General features: G+C 37.6%; 1 protein-coding gene across 1 annotated transcript in view; it reads left to right on the top strand.

The window, feature by feature from the left end:
• The first annotated feature begins 348 nt into the window (after positions 1-348).
• LOC141297672 (LIM and SH3 domain protein 1-like) overlaps positions 349-17114 on the top strand; it is a 311981-nt gene continuing 295215 nt past the window's right edge. Inside the window, exon 1 of the mRNA XM_073828108.1 lies at positions 349-482. Coding sequence (XP_073684209.1) covers positions 414-482 — 69 coding nt within the window. The 5' untranslated portion in view covers positions 349-413. The remainder of the gene's footprint in view (positions 483-17114) is intronic.

Here is a 17114-nt window from a genome sequence, read left to right as displayed (position 1 = left end):
ATAGAAATGGCACAAAACGAGCGCCGTACTGGGCAGCCATGAAAGCAGCATATTCACCTCTTACAATCTTAAAGGAGCCTACTAGCATCACCACGCTGTGAAAAGGGTCCATTCATCAGTCAATAATTTGTTACGAGCAGTTTTGCTAACTGTTTTTAACAATTCTTGCAAAAGATCCGTTTATAAATGAACGATTCTTTCAGGAGGTGGACGCTACATTAGTGTTAATGAGGCGGGGTTTAGGAACGCGCCCACCACAGCAGAAGCAGATCGTTCAGTTGGCGGTGTTAGCGGATGGGAGTATATCCTACATCCCTTTCCTTTTCTTTTTTTGGGGTCTATACAGATCTACCAGCTTTTTATGTCCAATTACTTTTGAGCCATTCAAGGAAACCAAAGGCAAACAGACCATCATGAATCCACTGTGTGATAGATGTGACAAGATTGTGTACCCTACAGAAAAAGTAAATTGTTTGGATAAGGTGAGTGATGTTTATGTCTTAATAGAATGAAATCATTAGCCACACTTTGTATACATAACTGTACTAGAACACTGCGTTTTTGGTCGATATGAGCAAGTCATTTTGCTGTCCTCTTGCACAAATTGTAATCAGTGAATTCACCCTTCTGTAATGTTTAAAGGAAACATATAATGTTACAGTTCGTGAGTTTTATTTAATAATAATGATGAAATCATTCACGTAAATCAGTTTTAAACCTGTTTTGTCTGGTTTAACACTAAGTTGGCTTTACTTTGCAACTTCCTGTATCAACACATAAACGATTTAAAACTTAAGTCTCATCAATCAAAATGTAATGCATCATTCTCGGAATTTCAAACAGAGTTGTAATAGAACAGTTTTTTTGTAGCGAACGTGTGTTTTTGATCTTAATTAATATAATTTATCTGAACTGTTTAAGACAAATGAGGGCATGTAGCCGTTAGAGGTTTTACATAAAGATTTTTAATGGCCTGTTAGGTCTGGTTTAATTGTCCATGAATTAATTTAATTTTAAAAGAGCAGAAAGTGTCACAGAAAGAAACCTGACTCTTAAAACTAGTAAAAAATACGGTAAACTGTGTCTAAAGCTTAATAGATGCCACCAAAATTGTAGAAAACTAAACCTGACCAATTTTAATGTTGTCTATATGAAATGCTATTTGTAGTTATTGAACCAATAGCCTGATCGTGGACAACACTCCCACGTGTTTGCTACAGTGCTACAGGTCTTAAGTGATTGTTAGGACATTTCTGGGGTTTTCTTTTAATGAGGTATTGCTAAGGAGGGTTGTTACTTGGGCTAAGGGTGTAGCTGATTGCTTTGTCATTGCTAAGCAGATTGTAGAAGGACTGTCAAAAACACAGTCAGGAGTATAAGACTCATTGGGGGTTTAACTTTTACAAGTCATCGGTTTTGGCTTTTGCAGCCCTCTGTTGCAGCCACAGTTCTGTTGTAGGCCTAAATTGTGAACATTTTCAGTTTTCTTTTTACAGTAAAGTGGACTTAAATCAGTACTAGCTGAGTTATTGAGCTTCTCTCCCAGCTGCTGGAATGTTCTCATGCTTCATTGCAGATTTCTTACCCATTGCAGTGGCCATCTGATACTGTTCAAGTTTTTGATATGCTGTTTTATAAAAGGGGATGTTTCAGGCAATGTATAGGTACCCTGTACATTTTAAATATCATATAAAAATAGCCTTATTATTGCCAAATATTATAATATATAATTATATATTATTATGAAAGCAATATACTTAAAGCTGCAGTCTGCAACTTTTTTTGGTAAATAAATTATCCGAAATCCATTTTTGAACAAGTACATAACCAGCCAGTGTTCGAAACAATCTACTATCTAAAGAATGTTAACTAATGAACCTTATAGTACAGTGTTACCATGTTTTCTGATTTGAGTGGTACTGGTAGGTTTTTGAGGGAAATACAAGCATGCCACCATTCTTTGCATACTTACATCACGTATGTAAACATAAACATGAAGTTCTGGCTATTAGGCTATATTGCATGTGAAGATGCTACATGTGGTGGATCATTTCTAGCCTTTTCTCACAGCAGGTGGAATAATTAAACTCAAGCCTCCGCTTTCCCTATCTGATCTCTTAGCTATACCTTATCACTTTTAAAAGTTCACAATTCTTTACATGTCAGTCTATACAAATATAATTAGGGCCCAAGCCAGTAAGGCACAGGGCCCTATTGATCCACTAAGGATTCTTATTTATTTTTTTTTTTTTTCAACTTTCCGGGGCATTTTGGGGGCCCTAACATGCTCAAAAACTTGAGGGCTGGGACCCAGGCGTGGCACAGTGGCTCACACGTACTTGCACGTATTCATATTAGACTTGGTACACATATAATTCTTATTGAGCCGAACAACTTTCGTACTCTGTATCATAGGCTCCACCCAACAGGAAGTGAGCTATTCAGGGCTGTATAAAAAGTGCATGCTCTGGAATTTGATATACTCCTCCTAGGAAGTGTGTTGTTTTAAAAGTTCTTTGAACTCAGACTCTTATTTTTACTTGATTTTTTTCAAACTTCATCAGAATAATGTCAAAACACGGCCGTTGAGAAACTGTGAAGAGGTCCTTGATAAATCAAATGCTGTTGCCATGGCAATGTGTCAAATTTTAAAATTAGTTTCCTGTTTTGAGGGAAATAACATGCTTAGAATTTCATGAAACTGAACAAACACATCTGTGTTAATGGGCGTGGAGCAGGCAATCTATAGCGCCACCTTTTGACAAAAGTTGGGGGGTTGGTTTTTCCTACAGTCATCAAACTCGGTACATATATTGGTCTCATCAATCTGGACAACTTTGTTACACCCATTAGCTACGACCAACAGGAAGTCAGCTGTTTTTATTTGAATGTGGATTTTTTTAAAAATCGTCTGTAAATAAATTAATTTTCCTCGTAACAAAATCATGCTGTTAACACCAAACTTTGTCAACATGAAGAGAAGATTCTGAAGATGCTTAATTGCGAGCGGATTTGGGATATCTTGAACGGTGTTGACGCTGTGATTTTTTTTAAAAGTCACAGTAAAAAAGATAACTGTTATTTTATTATATCTTTAAAGTGCAGCATCCAAACTCTTAAAAACTATTTTTCATACAGACAACTAGTCATTCTAAGGAAACACACTTCATTTTCATGGATATACAAAGCTCTATGAAAAAAAAAAAATTTGAAAACTATCAACCACCTCATTTCAGTCTGCCTCTATGTGTGTGTGGGGGTGTGTGTGTGGGGGTGTGTGTGTGTGTGTGTGTTGAGTGTTAGAGTGAATGCAGGGTAGAGTGGGAGGGGGGTCAGAGGGAGAGAGAGAGGGAGAGATAAGGAAGGAGAAAGGGTATACTTAAACAACTCTTGGTGGTTAAAGGTATATCTGTGTCATGTTGCCTGCATTACAGCTTAAGAAATCTCAGTAATAGATTTTTCCCCCTATTAGACATTAATAATATACAGCGGAAATCTAGGATATATTATATACTAATAAACAACTCATTTAGAACATTATTACATTATTTTTTAACTATTTATAGGACTACTATTAATATGATTATAAATAAAATAAAATATTATAAATGTGCTACAATGTGTTATAAATTACTAGTATCAAAACAATTGATTAAAGTGGGAAATTAGTGGTGCAATAAATTACAAAACTCACGGTTTGGATCACTCATGGTTTTTGAGTCACGGATCGGATCATTTTTTGGATCAGCAAAAACGGGGAGGAGTCAAATGTAATTTGCTTTCCATTTATTACAAGAACAGTATGGCAAGGAACTTTTGGTTTTATCAAAAATGACTTAAATAAAATTAAATACAAAAATAAAATCAAGAAATAACCAGCTGAATAAATACAATTTTAAAATAAAATTTCAATACTTGAATACTTCAGTGCAACAATTGAAAAACAACCTGAGACCTGAAAACAGACCAAACCTTATAATGACATTTCTTTTTTTTCAAAAAGAGGAGGATGCCTACATTCTCTGGGGAGAGAGTAGACCTCTTAGCAGTCACTATGTTACCTGCCGTGGAGAATACCCTCTCACTAGGAACTGAAGTGCCAGGCATAGCAAGGTAGTGTCTTGCCATCTTTGCAATGTGAGGGTATTTACACTCATTGTGTTTCCACCGTGCCAGTGGTTTACCACCATCCACTGGCAAACTGCTTGCTGTCCTGTCCGACACCACCTCCTCTTTGATTATGTTGGAAAAAGTTTTGTATGTGTCTGACTCCTTCACAAAGGTATCCCCAAAAAGCTCTTCCATGGCAGACTTCTTTTGTGGAGGAGATGCATTTGGCTCTGTGTCTGCTTCAGTTTGTGTTGGCTCTGTGGATTGAACCTGTAAAAAAAATTACAAGAGGATGTAAAATTAGTTATTTAACTATATTTATTGTCATATATTTCATAGGCAATCAATAACATATGCCAGTAATATTCAAAATTAAGATCAATTATTCACATAAATAATAGTTACAAATATTTTAATAATATTAAATATGTATAATCTTATAATTTTTACCTCTTCAGTAGCCACAATCTCAGTTGTGAGATCATTGATCATGTATGTCTTCTTGTGTAAGGCTGGTTCTATGTGAGTCAGGGACTTGAACCTTGGATCAAGTGCAGTTGATCTGTGAAGATTATCTTGTATTTCAGGGGGTTTGTGTTAGGGTTGGGCGATGTCGACCAATTTGGCATCGTACGATGTCGAACGTGAAACATCACGATGGACGATGGCATCGTCCGTGGGGGGGTGGGGTGGGGGGTGGGGGCGGGGAGAGGGCGGGAGTGCGGGATGGTTGTTGTTAAATAATTAATTCATAACGAATTAATTAATTGTAGCTAGGGTTGTTCCGATTCCGATACTAGTATCGGAAATGCCGCCGATACCACAAAAAAATCTAGCATCGGAATCGGCGAGTACTTGAACCCACGTACCGATCCGATACCATTTTCTTAAGATAAAAGTTATTCCCGCTAGCAAATCGGAAGCCAGTTCTTCTTCGCGGGTCAGAATGCAAACACAGGGAGTAGTGCTGTGTTGCCACAAGCAACCACTGTTTATAGCAGCGAAGAAGAAATACAAACGTGCTAGCAGTTTGTCCGCTGTTTGGCAGTATCTCAGACTGGACCAACCAGCCAGTAAAACGGCGGCATGTCTGATATGTAGGGCTTTATGATTTCCGCGATGCGGAAAACACGGACGGAATCGCGGAATCCAGTCAAAATGGAATTCAAAGTTTAACGCTGAACGTCACGGAATTTGTCAAAGTTAGATGCATTAATCAAAGGTACTTCATTGCACTTAAATCAAATCGTGATATGGACTAATATTAAGCCGAAAACCGACTGTTTAAATATGAATTATGGGTGGCTCTGTGGTAATGAATGGTACAGGCGCGTGGATTTGTTTACTCCTTGTACTGAAGCGCGCGGGACACTTGCGGTAATATTAAAGTAATAGCTTTAATATACCATTTTTTCTGCCAGTGTGACTAATTTTCGTGAGCGGTCACACTGGCGTGACCACCGCGTTGTTCAACTCATAAGCACTGCCATTTCTGTTTTAGATAAGAAACATAAAACGGCACGCGAAACGAAAGTGAAACTAACACGATACGTTTGAGCTGCTCAGCGCTGACTGTTTATCAGCTTGGACCGCAACGCAAACAAACTTGCACAAAACCCGATCAGCTTTATTCGGGAGCCAATGTTGATTTTGCAACACTGTTACTGCTGCGAGATCTAGTGAGAATCTTTCTGCCCATAATTCTCTGTTATAAACAGGGCTGATGTACGTCAGAAAACCAGATTAGTAATACTAACTATATAAAAAAATATTACTGTCAAATGTATGTCATATAATACAAATACTCTAGTTCACTGTATATATCACTGTATGTTTGTTTTATTAAAGGTCCCATATCGTCAAAATCAAAATTTCCTGGCTTTTTTCATGATAACTAAGGTCTAGGGGCTATCTAACTACCATATGAGTTTCAAAACAGTCAATCCACAGTAAACTGCACACAGCCTGCTTAAAGTAGCTGTTCATTTTCACGAGCAGCTGTGACTTCCGTAACGATGTGACGTCCGATCGACTCAAGTCACCGCCTTCAGTCACAAACCAACGTCCCACCCTCCTTTTGTCAAACCCCCAGACAACAACGCATCCATTCCATTGAGCAACAACAACAGGAAAACAAGTGGAGAAAACCCTGTTTAGTCGATAGATGTCAAGCTACGATCATTACACAGGCTTCAGAACAACGTTAATATAAGAGACCAGCGGCACGTCAACTTCAGCCTCTTTCACACAGCGATTCCGGTAAATACACGGATAATGTGTCCCACGATTTGTTCCGGAATTGTTTAATTTGGTTCATTCACAGTTGTTTTCCGGAATCTGTGCGTGCTTTACACACAAACCATAAAGACATGTGACGTTTGGATGTGAGATGTAATGCGACGCGTACGTTTCACTAAACTGAAACTAACCTGAACAAACTGTGCTTCAGCGCTGATAGTGAGGAGCTGGCTCTGTCTGATCGCCGCTTCATTCCACTTTGCACGTAACGTTATTTTTCGTTGTGAAGAGTCGCTTGATAACGTGCATCATTACTACAACACTGCCTTTAGGTTCTGGCTTTGGTTCACACAGTTCCCGTAATTTTCCAGAATCAGCGCGCATTGTGAAAGGGGCTTTACTAAAGCAACAGTTATGTAGCTTACTGCATTCGGTGTTTGTAAAAGAAAAAACATTAATGATCATTCTAAAATATCCTGTTGAGTATCAGCTCTCTCTATTGCTCTGAGCTCGCTTACGCTTACAGCATACATGACCGTAGTTACCTGTGATTGGCCTGGTTGTGCGTCACTCAGAAAACAACAGGCCAATCAGAAGAGAGGCTCATGAATATTAATTAGATGGGCCAAAATCGACCTGTTTTTGACAGAGCTCCTAAAAAAGGAGCTGTAAAAATATATTGAGATGGATTTTGGCACTTATACCGCAAATATATATTCTTAAGGACATCAACAAATAAAATAAACCTCCAGAAATGTGTACGATATGGGACCTTTAAGGGATAAGTCTGAAGCACACCATAAAATAATTTATTAGTATTATCTACAGCTGTATATACAATTACACACCCAGGTATCGGATTAGTACTCGGTATCGGTCGGTACCCCGAGCCCAGGTATCGGAATCGGTATCGGGAAGGAAAAAATGGTATCGGAACATCTCTAATTGTAGCCTACCGTTTCGACCAGTGCTTAATTTGAGCCGGATTTTTAAAGATCCGGCATTAACAAGTGCATTAGATCGTGACAGTGCGTTAGGGTTGGGCGATGTCGACCAATTTGGCATCGTACGATGTCTAACGTGAAACATCGCGATGGACGATGGCATCGTCCGCGGGGGGCGGGGAGAGGGCGGGAGTGCGGGATGGTTGTTGTTAAATAATTAATTCATAACAAATTAATTAATTGTAGCCTACCGTTTCCACCAGTGCTTAATTTGAGCCGGATTTTTAAAGATCCGGCATTAACAAGTGCATACAAGACAGAGCAAGCGCGGGTTTATGTAGATGTATCTGGAGAATGTGTGTTGGTTCTTAACATATTTTCGATCAGTCAGCTTTAAGTTCAAAATTGCTCCCATTGATTGCTTACTGCTTAACCCACTCTCTCCAAACGCATTTAATGAGCAGCGGAATGTTTAGAGAGAAAGTGTAAACCAAATCAAAGCGAAATATTATTATGTATTAACATTATAAACACTGTAAACATAGCTATAAGTTAGTTACCCTGAGTCCAAAACGAATCATTTAAATGTAACGGTATTCTGAACAGAACAGGAATGAAACAAAATATATAAAGTTAAGAAACCAAAACAAAGTGAAACTAAAAATAGCAGGCGTTGGGGTCACGCACCTCTGTAATTTGGCACAAATCCATGTGTTTCCATATTCCCAATGTATTTGAATGATAAACTGTTATTTATAATGTATAGGCTTTGTATTGTACGTTTGGATTTCAATGGAAAAAAAAAAAAAATCTTGTTTTTTTGTTCCAAGCTCGGTTCGTTATGGTAAAACCATGAAAAAGGCTTTTTTGGTGTAATTTATTTAATCTAATTTAATTAAAATTATTTTGATTTTTTTTCTGTTGTTTTTGTATGCCTCATTTATTAATGTAAACAAACTAGTTCATCTATCTACGTATCTATCTTCAAACCTTTATCTATCTATCTATGTTGGTGTAGCTTGCTTAACTACATGAACCCATATTGCACAATACAACTACATACAAGTACATTTTTTTGTAATTACTTTACTCTGATGACTTGCACTGAATGGAATCAGCCACTTGGCGCCGCTGTATGCACGTTCATGCGCGGTGATTCGTGTCATAAAAGGACAGATGTCAGACTGGCTGCCTTGTACGTCAATCAAGTGACAAAATTAATAGTGAGGACGGATGATTGGCTGACTACATTGGCTGATCGTCTACTTTATTTGACGTCTAATTAATGCCGTGCGATCTACCCACACCACCTTTGCGATCGACCGGTAGATCGCGATCGACGTATTGGGCACCCCTGATCTAAATCATGCTAACAATATGCTAATCATGCTAAAATCATGCTAGTGACTTGCTAGTCATGCTAACATCATGTTAGCGACTTGCTAGTCATGCTAAAATCATGCTAGCGACTTGCTAATCATGTTAAGTCGTGCTAATGATTTGCTAGTCATCCTAAAATCATGCTAGCGACCTGCTAATCATGCTAAAGTCGTGTTAATGATTTGCTAGTTATGCTAAAATCATGCTAGTGACTTGTTAGTCATGTTAAAATCATGCTAAAATCATGCTAGCGACTTGCTAGTCATGTTAAAATCATGCTAGCGACTTGCTAGTCATGTTAAAATCATGCTAGCGACTTGCTAGTCATGCTAAAATCATGCTAGCGACTTGCTAGTCATGTTAAAATCATGCTAGCGACTTGCTAGTCATGCTAAAATCATGTTAGCGACTGGCTAGTCATGTTATAATCATGCTAGCGACTTGCTAGTCATGCTAGAATCATGTTAGCGACTTGCTAGTCATGCTAAAATAATGCTAGCGACTTGCTAGTCATGCTAAAATCATGCTAGTGACTTGCTAAAATCTTGCTAGCGACTTGCTAGTCATGCTAAAATCATGTTAGCGACTTGCTAATAATGCTAAAATCATGCTAGCGACTTGGTAATCATGCTAAAGTCGTGTTAATGATTTGCTAGTCATCCTAAAATCATGCTAGCGACTTGCTAGTAATGTTAAAATCATGCTAGCGACTTGCTAGTCATGTTAAAATCATGCTAGCGACTTGCTAGTCATGCTAAAATCATGCTAGCGACTCGCTAATCATGCTAAAATAATGCTAAAATCATGCTAGCGACTTGCTAATCATGGTAAAATAATGCTAAAAGCATGCTAGCGACTTGCTAATCATGCTAAGTCGTGCTAATGATTTGCTAGTCATGCTAAAATCATGCTAGTGACTTGTTAGTCATGTTAAAATAATGCTAAAATCATGCTAGCGACTTGCTAGTCATGTTGAAATCATGCTAGCGACTGGCTAGTCATGTTATAATCATGCTAGTGACTTGCTAGTCATGCTAGAATCATGCTAGCGACTTGCTAGTCTTGTTAAAATCATGCTAGCGACTTGCTAGTCATGCTAGAATCATGCTAGCGACTTGCTAGTCATGCTAAAATAATGCTAGCGACTTGCTAGTCATGCTAGAATAATGCTAAAATCATGCTAGCGACTTGCTAGTCGTTCTAAAATAATGTTAAAATCATGCTAGCGACTTGCTAGTCGTGATAAAATGATAAAATCATGCTAGCGACTTGCTAGTCTTGTTATAATCATAGCAAGTCATGCTAGTGACTTGCTAGTCTTGTTAAAATCATGCTAGCGACTTGCTAATCATGTTAAAATCATGCTAGTGACTTGCTAGTCATGTTAAAATAATGCTAGCGACTTGCTAGTCATGCTAGAATAATGCTAAAATCATGCTAGCGACTTGCTAGTCGTTCTAAAATAATGTTAAAATCATGCTAGCGACTTACTAATCATGCTAAAATAATGTTAAAATCATGCTAGCGACTTGCTAGTCATGCTAAAATCATGTTAGCGACTTGCTAATCATGTTAAAATTATGTTAGCGACTTGCTAATCATGTTAAAATTATGCTAGCAACTTGCTAGTCATGCTAAAATCATGCTAGCGACTTGCTAATCATGTTAAAATCATGTTAGTCATGCTAAAATCATGCTAACGACTTGCTAAAATCATACTAGCGACTTGCTAGTCATGCTAAAATCATGCTAGCGACTTGCTAATCATGGTAAAATCATGTTAGGGACTTGCTAGTAATGTTAAAATCATGCTAACGACTTGGTATTTATGCTGAAATCATGCTACTGACTTGCTAGTCATGCTAGAATAATGCTAAAATGATGCTAGCGACTTGCTAGTCGTTCTAAAATAATGCTAAAATCGTGGTAGCGACTTGCTAGTCGTGATAAAATAATGCTAAAATCATGCTAGCGACTTGCTAGTCTTGTTAAAATCATGCTAGCGACTTGCTTGTCATGCTAAAAATCATGCTAGCGACTTGGTAGTAATGCTAAAATCATGCTAGCGACTTGTTAGTCATACTACAATCATGCTAGCGACTTGCTAGTCATGCTAAAATCATGCTAGTGACTTGCTAATCATGCTAAAATCATGTTAGCGACTTGCTAGTCATGCTAAAATCATGTTAGCGACTTGCTAAAATCTTGCTAGCGACTTGCTAGTCATGCTAAAATCATGTTAGCGACATGCTAAAATCTTGCTAGCGACTTGATAGTCATGCTAAAATCATGCTAGCGACTTGCTAATCATGCTAAAATCATGTTAACGACTTGTTAGTCATACTAAAATCATGCTAGCGACTTGTTAAAATCTTGCTAACGACTTGCTAGTCATGCTAAAATCATGTTAGCGACTTGCTAAAATCTTGCTAGCGACTTGCTAGTCATGCTAAAATCATGCTAGCGACTTGCTAATCATGCTAAAATCATGTTAGCGACTTGCTAGTCATACTAAAATCATGCTAGCGACTTGCTAAAATCTTGCTAACGACTTGCTAGTCATGCTAAAGTCGTGCTAATGATTTGCTAGTCATGTTAAAATCATGCTAGTGACTTGTTAGTCATGTTAAAATCATGCTAATGATTTGCTAGTCATGTTAAAATCATGCTAGTGACTTGTTAGTCATGTTAAAATCATGTTAAAATCATGCTAGCGACTTGCTAGTCATGTTAAAATCATGCTAGCGACTTACTAATCATGCTAAAATAATGTTAAAATCATGCTAGCGACTTGTTAGTCATACTACAATCATGCTAGCGACTTGCTAGTCATGCTAAAATCATGCTAGTGACTTGCTAATCATGCTAAAATCATGTTAGCGACTTGCTAGTCATGCTAAAATCATGTTAGCGACTTGCTAAAATCTTGCTAGCGACTTGCTAGTCATGCTAAAATCATGTTAGCGACATGCTAAAATCTTGCTAGCGACTTGATAGTCATGCTAAAATCATGCTAGCGACTTGCTAATCATGCTAAAATCATGTTAACGACTTGTTAGTCATACTAAAATCATGCTAGCGACTTGTTAAAATCTTGCTAACGACTTGCTAGTCATGCTAAAATCATGTTAGCGACTTGCTAAAATCTTGCTAGCGACTTGCTAGTCATGCTAAAATCATGCTAGCGACTTGCTAATCATGCTAAAATCATGTTAGCGACTTGCTAGTCATACTAAAATCATGCTAGCGACTTGCTAAAATCTTGCTAACGACTTGCTAGTCATGCTAAAGTCGTGCTAATGATTTGCTAGTCATGTTAAAATCATGCTAGTGACTTGTTAGTCATGTTAAAATCATGCTAATGATTTGCTAGTCATGTTAAAATCATGCTAGTGACTTGTTAGTCATGTTAAAATCATGTTAAAATCATGCTAGCGACTTGCTAGTCATGTTAAAATCATGCTAGCGACTTACTAATCATGCTAAAATAATGTTAAAATCATGCTAGCGACTTGCTAGTAATGGTAAAATCATGCTAACGACTTGCTAATCATGTTAAAATCATGCTAGGGACTTGCTAGTAATGTTAAAATCATGATAGCGACTTGCTATTCATGCTAAAATCATGCTAGCGACTTGCTAGTCATGCTAAAATCCTGTTGGCGACTTGCTAATCATGCTAAAATCATGCTAGCGACTTGCTAGTCATGCTAAAATCATGTTAGCGACTTGCTAGTCATGCTAAAATAATGCTAGTGACTTGCTAGTCATGCTAAAATCATGTTAACGACTTGCTAGTCATGCTAAAATCATGCTAGTGACTTGCTAGTCATGCTAAAATCATGTTAGCGACTTGCTAGTAATGCTAACATCATGCTAGCGACTTGCTAGTCATGCTAAAATCATGTTAGTGACTTGCTAGTCATGCTAAAATCATGCTAGAGACTTGCTAGTCATGTTAAAATCATGTTAGCGACTTGCTAAAATCTTGCTAGCAACTTGCTAGTCATGTTAAAATCATGCTATTGACTTGCTAGTCATGCTAAAATCATGTTAGCGACTTACTAGTAATGCTAACATCATGCTAGCGACTTGCTAGTCATGTTAAAATCATGCTAGCGACTTGCTAGTCATGCTAAAATCATGCTAGCGACTTGCTAAAATCTTGCTAGCGACTTGCTAGTCATGCTAAAATCATGTTAGTGACTTTCTAGTCATGTTAAAATCATGCTATTGACTTGCTAGTCATGCTAAAATCATGTTAACGACTTGCTAGTCATGCTAACAACATGCTAACGACTTGCTAGTCATGCTAAAATCATGCTAGCGACTTGCTAATCATGCTAAAATCATGCTAGCGACTTGCTAGTCTTGCTAAAATCATGCTAGCGACTTGCTAGTAATGTTAAAATCATGCTAGTGACTACCTAGTCATGTTAAAATCATGTTAATGATTTGCTAATCATGCTAAAATCATGCTAGTGACTTGTTAGTCATGTTAAAATCATGTTAAAATAATGCTAGCGACTTGGTAGTCATGTTAAAATCATGCTAACGACTTGCTAGTCATGCTAAAATGCTAGCGACTTGTTAGTCATGTTAAAATCATGCTAGCAACTTGCTAATCATGCTAAAATAATGCTAATATCATGCTAGTCATGCTAAAATCATGCAAAGTCATGCTAAAATCATGCTAGCGACTTGCTAGTCATGCTAAATTCATGCTAGCGACTTGCTAAAATCATGTTAGCGACTTGCTAGTCTTGCTAGACTTGCTAGTCTTGTTAAAATCATGCTAGCGACTTGCTAGTCATGCTAAAATCATGCTAGCGACTTGCTAGTCATGCTAAAATAATGCTAGCGACTTGCTAGTCATGCTAGAATAATGCTAAAATCATGCTAGCGACTTGCTAGTCGTTCTAAAATAATGCTAAAATCATGCTAGCGCCTTGTTAGTCGTGATAAAATAATGCTAAAATCATGCTAGCGACTTGTAAGTCTTGTTATAATCATAGCAAGTCATGCTAGTGACTTGCTAGTCTTGTTAAAATCATGCTAGCGACTTGCTAATCATGGTAAAATCATGCTAGTGACTTGCTAGTCATGCTAAAATCATGTTAGCGACTTGCTAGTCATGCTAAAATAATGATAGCGACTTGCTAGTCATGTTAAAATCATGTTAACGACTTGCTAGTCATGCTAAAATCATGCTAGCGACTTGCTAAAATCATGTTAGCGACTTGCTAGTCATGCTAAAATCATGCTAGCGACTTGCTAATCATGTTAAAATCATGCTATTGACTTGCTAATCATGCTAAAATCATGCTAGCGACTCGCTAATCATGCTAAAATAATGCTAACATCATGCTAGCGACTTGCTAGTCATGCTAAAATCATGCTAGAGACTTGCTAGTCATGCTAAAATCATGCTAGCGACTTGCTAAAATCTTGCTAGCAACTTGCTAGTCATGTTAAAATCATGCTATTGACTTGCTAGTCATGCTAAAATCATGTTAGCGACTTACTAGTAATGCTAACATCATGCTAGCGACTTGCTAGTCATGCTAAAATCATGCTAGCGACTTGCTAGTCATGCTAAAATCATGCTAGCGACTTGCTAAAATCTTGCTAGCGACTTGCTAGTCATGCTAAAATCATGTTAGTGACTTTCTAGTCATGTTAAAATCATGCTATTGACTTGCTAGTCATGCTAAAATCATGTTAACGACTTGCTAGTCATGCTAACAACATGCTAACGACTTGCTAGTCATGCTAAAATCATGCTAGCGACTTGCTAATCATGCTAAAATCATGCTAGCGACTTGCTAAAATCTTGCTAGCGACTTGCTAGTCTTGCTAAAATCATGCTAGCGACTTGCTAGTAATGTTAAAATCATGCTAGTGACTACCTAGTCATGTTAAAATCATGCTAATGATTTGCTAGTCATGCTAAAATCATATTAGTGACTTGTTAGTCATGTTAAAATCATGTTAAAATAATGCTAGCGACTTGGTAGTCATGTTAAAATCATGCTAACGACTTGCTAGTCATGTTAAAATGCTAACGACTTGCTAGTCATGTTAAAATCATGCTAGCAACTTGTTAGTCATGTTAAAATCATGCTAGCAAGTTGCTAATCATGCTAAAATAATGCTAAAATCATGCTAACGACTTGCTAGTCATGCTAAAATCATGCTAGCGACTTGCTAGTCATGCTAAAATCATGCTAGCGACTTGCTAGTCTTGTTAAAATCATGCTAGCGACTTGCTAGTCATGCTAAAATCATGCTAGCGACTTGCTAGTCATGCTAAAATAATGCTAGCGACTTGCTAGTCATGCTAGAATAATGCTAAAATCATGCTAGCAACTTGCTAATCATGCTAAAATAATGCTAAAATCATGCTAGCGACTTGCTAGTCATGCTAAAATCATGCTAGCGACTTGCTAGTCATGCTAAATTCATGCTAGCGACTTGCTAAAATCATGTTAGCGACTTGCTAGTCTTGTTAAAATCATGCTAGCGACTTGCTAGTCATGCTAGAATCATGCTAGCGACTTGCTAGTCATGCTAAAATAATGCTAGCGACTTGCTAGTCATGCTAGAATAATGCTAAAATCATGCTAGCGACTTGCTAGTCGTTCTAAAATAATGCTAAAATCATGCTAGCGCCTTGTTAGTCGTGATAAAATAATGCTAAAATCATGCTAACGACTTGTTAGTCTTGTTATAATCATAGTAGGTCATGCTAGTGACTTGCTAGTCTTGTTAAAATCATGCTAGCGACTTGCTAATCATGGTAAAATCATGCTAGTGACTTGCTAGTCATGCTAAAATCATGTTAGCGACTTGCTAGTCATGCTAAAGTAATGATAGCGACTTGCTAGTCATGCTAAAATCATGTTAACGACTTGCTAGTCATGCTAAAATCATGCTAGCGACTTGCTAAAATCATGTTAGCGACTTGCTAGTCATGCTAAAATCATGCTAGCGACTTGCTAATCATGTTAAAATCATGTTATTGACTTGCTAATCATGCTAAAATCATGCTAGCGACTCGCTAATCATGCTAAAATAATGCTAACATCATGCTAGCGACTTGCTAGTCATGCTAAAATCATGTTAGTGACTTGCTAGTCATGCTAAAATCATGCTAGAGACTTGCTAGTCATGCTAAAATCATGCTAGCGACTTGCTAAAATCTTGCTAGCAACTTGCTAGTCATGTTAAAATCATGCTATTGATTTGCTAGTCATGCTAAAATCATGTTAGCGACTTACTAGTAATGCTAACATCATGCTAGCGACTTGCTAGTCATGCTAAAATCATGCTAGCGACTTGCTAGTCATGCTAAAATCATGCTAGCGACTTGCTAAAATCTTGCTAGCGACTTGCTAGTCATGCTAAAATCATGTTAGTGACTTTCTAGTCATGTTAAAATCATGCTATTGACTTGCTAGTCATGCTAAAATCATGTTAACGACTTGCTAGTCATGCTAACAACATGCTAACGACTTGCTAGTCATGCTGAAATCATGCTAGCGACTTGCTAAAATCTTGCTAGCGACTTGCTAGTCTTGCTAAAATCATGCTAGCGACTTGCTAGTAATGTTAAAATCATGCTAGTGACTACCTAGTCATGTTAAAATCATGCTAATGATTTGCTAGTCATGCTAAAATCATGCTAGTGACTTGTTAGTCATGTTAAAATCATGTTAAAATAATGCTAGCGACTTGGTAGTCATGTTAAAATCATGCTAACGACTTGCTAGTCATGTTAAAATGCTAGCGACTTGCTAGTCATGTTAAAATCATGCTAGCAACTTGTTAGTCATGTTAAAATCATGCTAGCAACTTGCTAATCATGCTAAAATAATGCTAAAATCATGCTAGCGACTTGCTAGTCATGCTAAAATCATGCTAGCGACTTGCTAGTCATGCTAAAATCATGCTAGCGCCTTGCTAGTCTTGTTAAAATCATGCTAGCGACTTGCTAGTCATGCTAAAATCATGCTAGCGACTTGCTAGTCATGCTAAAATAATGCTAGCGACTTGCTAGTCATGCTAGAATAATGCTAAAATCATGCTAGCGACTTGCTAGTCGTTCTAAAATAATGCTAAAATCATGCTAGCGCCTTGCTAGTCGTGATAAAATAATGCTAAAATCATGCTAGCGACTTGCTAGTCTTGTTATAATCATAGCAAGTCATGCTAGTGACTTGCTAGTCTTGGTAAAATCATGCTAGCGACTTGCTAATCATGGTAAAATCATGCTAGTGACTTGCTAGTCATGCTAAAATCATGTTAGCGACTTGCTAGTCATGCTAAAATAATGATAGCGACTTGCTAAAATCATGTTAGCGACTTGCTAGTCATGCTAAAATCATGCTAGCGACTTGCTAATCATGTTAAAATCATGCTATTGACCTGCTAATCATGCTA

Source organism: Garra rufa, chromosome 22 (assembly GCF_049309525.1).
Source record: "Garra rufa chromosome 22, GarRuf1.0, whole genome shotgun sequence".
NCBI classification, from domain to species: Eukaryota; Metazoa; Chordata; class Actinopteri; order Cypriniformes; family Cyprinidae; genus Garra; species Garra rufa.
Note: the sequence above shows the minus strand (reverse complement) of the source record. Positions and strands in the feature narration are given on the sequence as shown.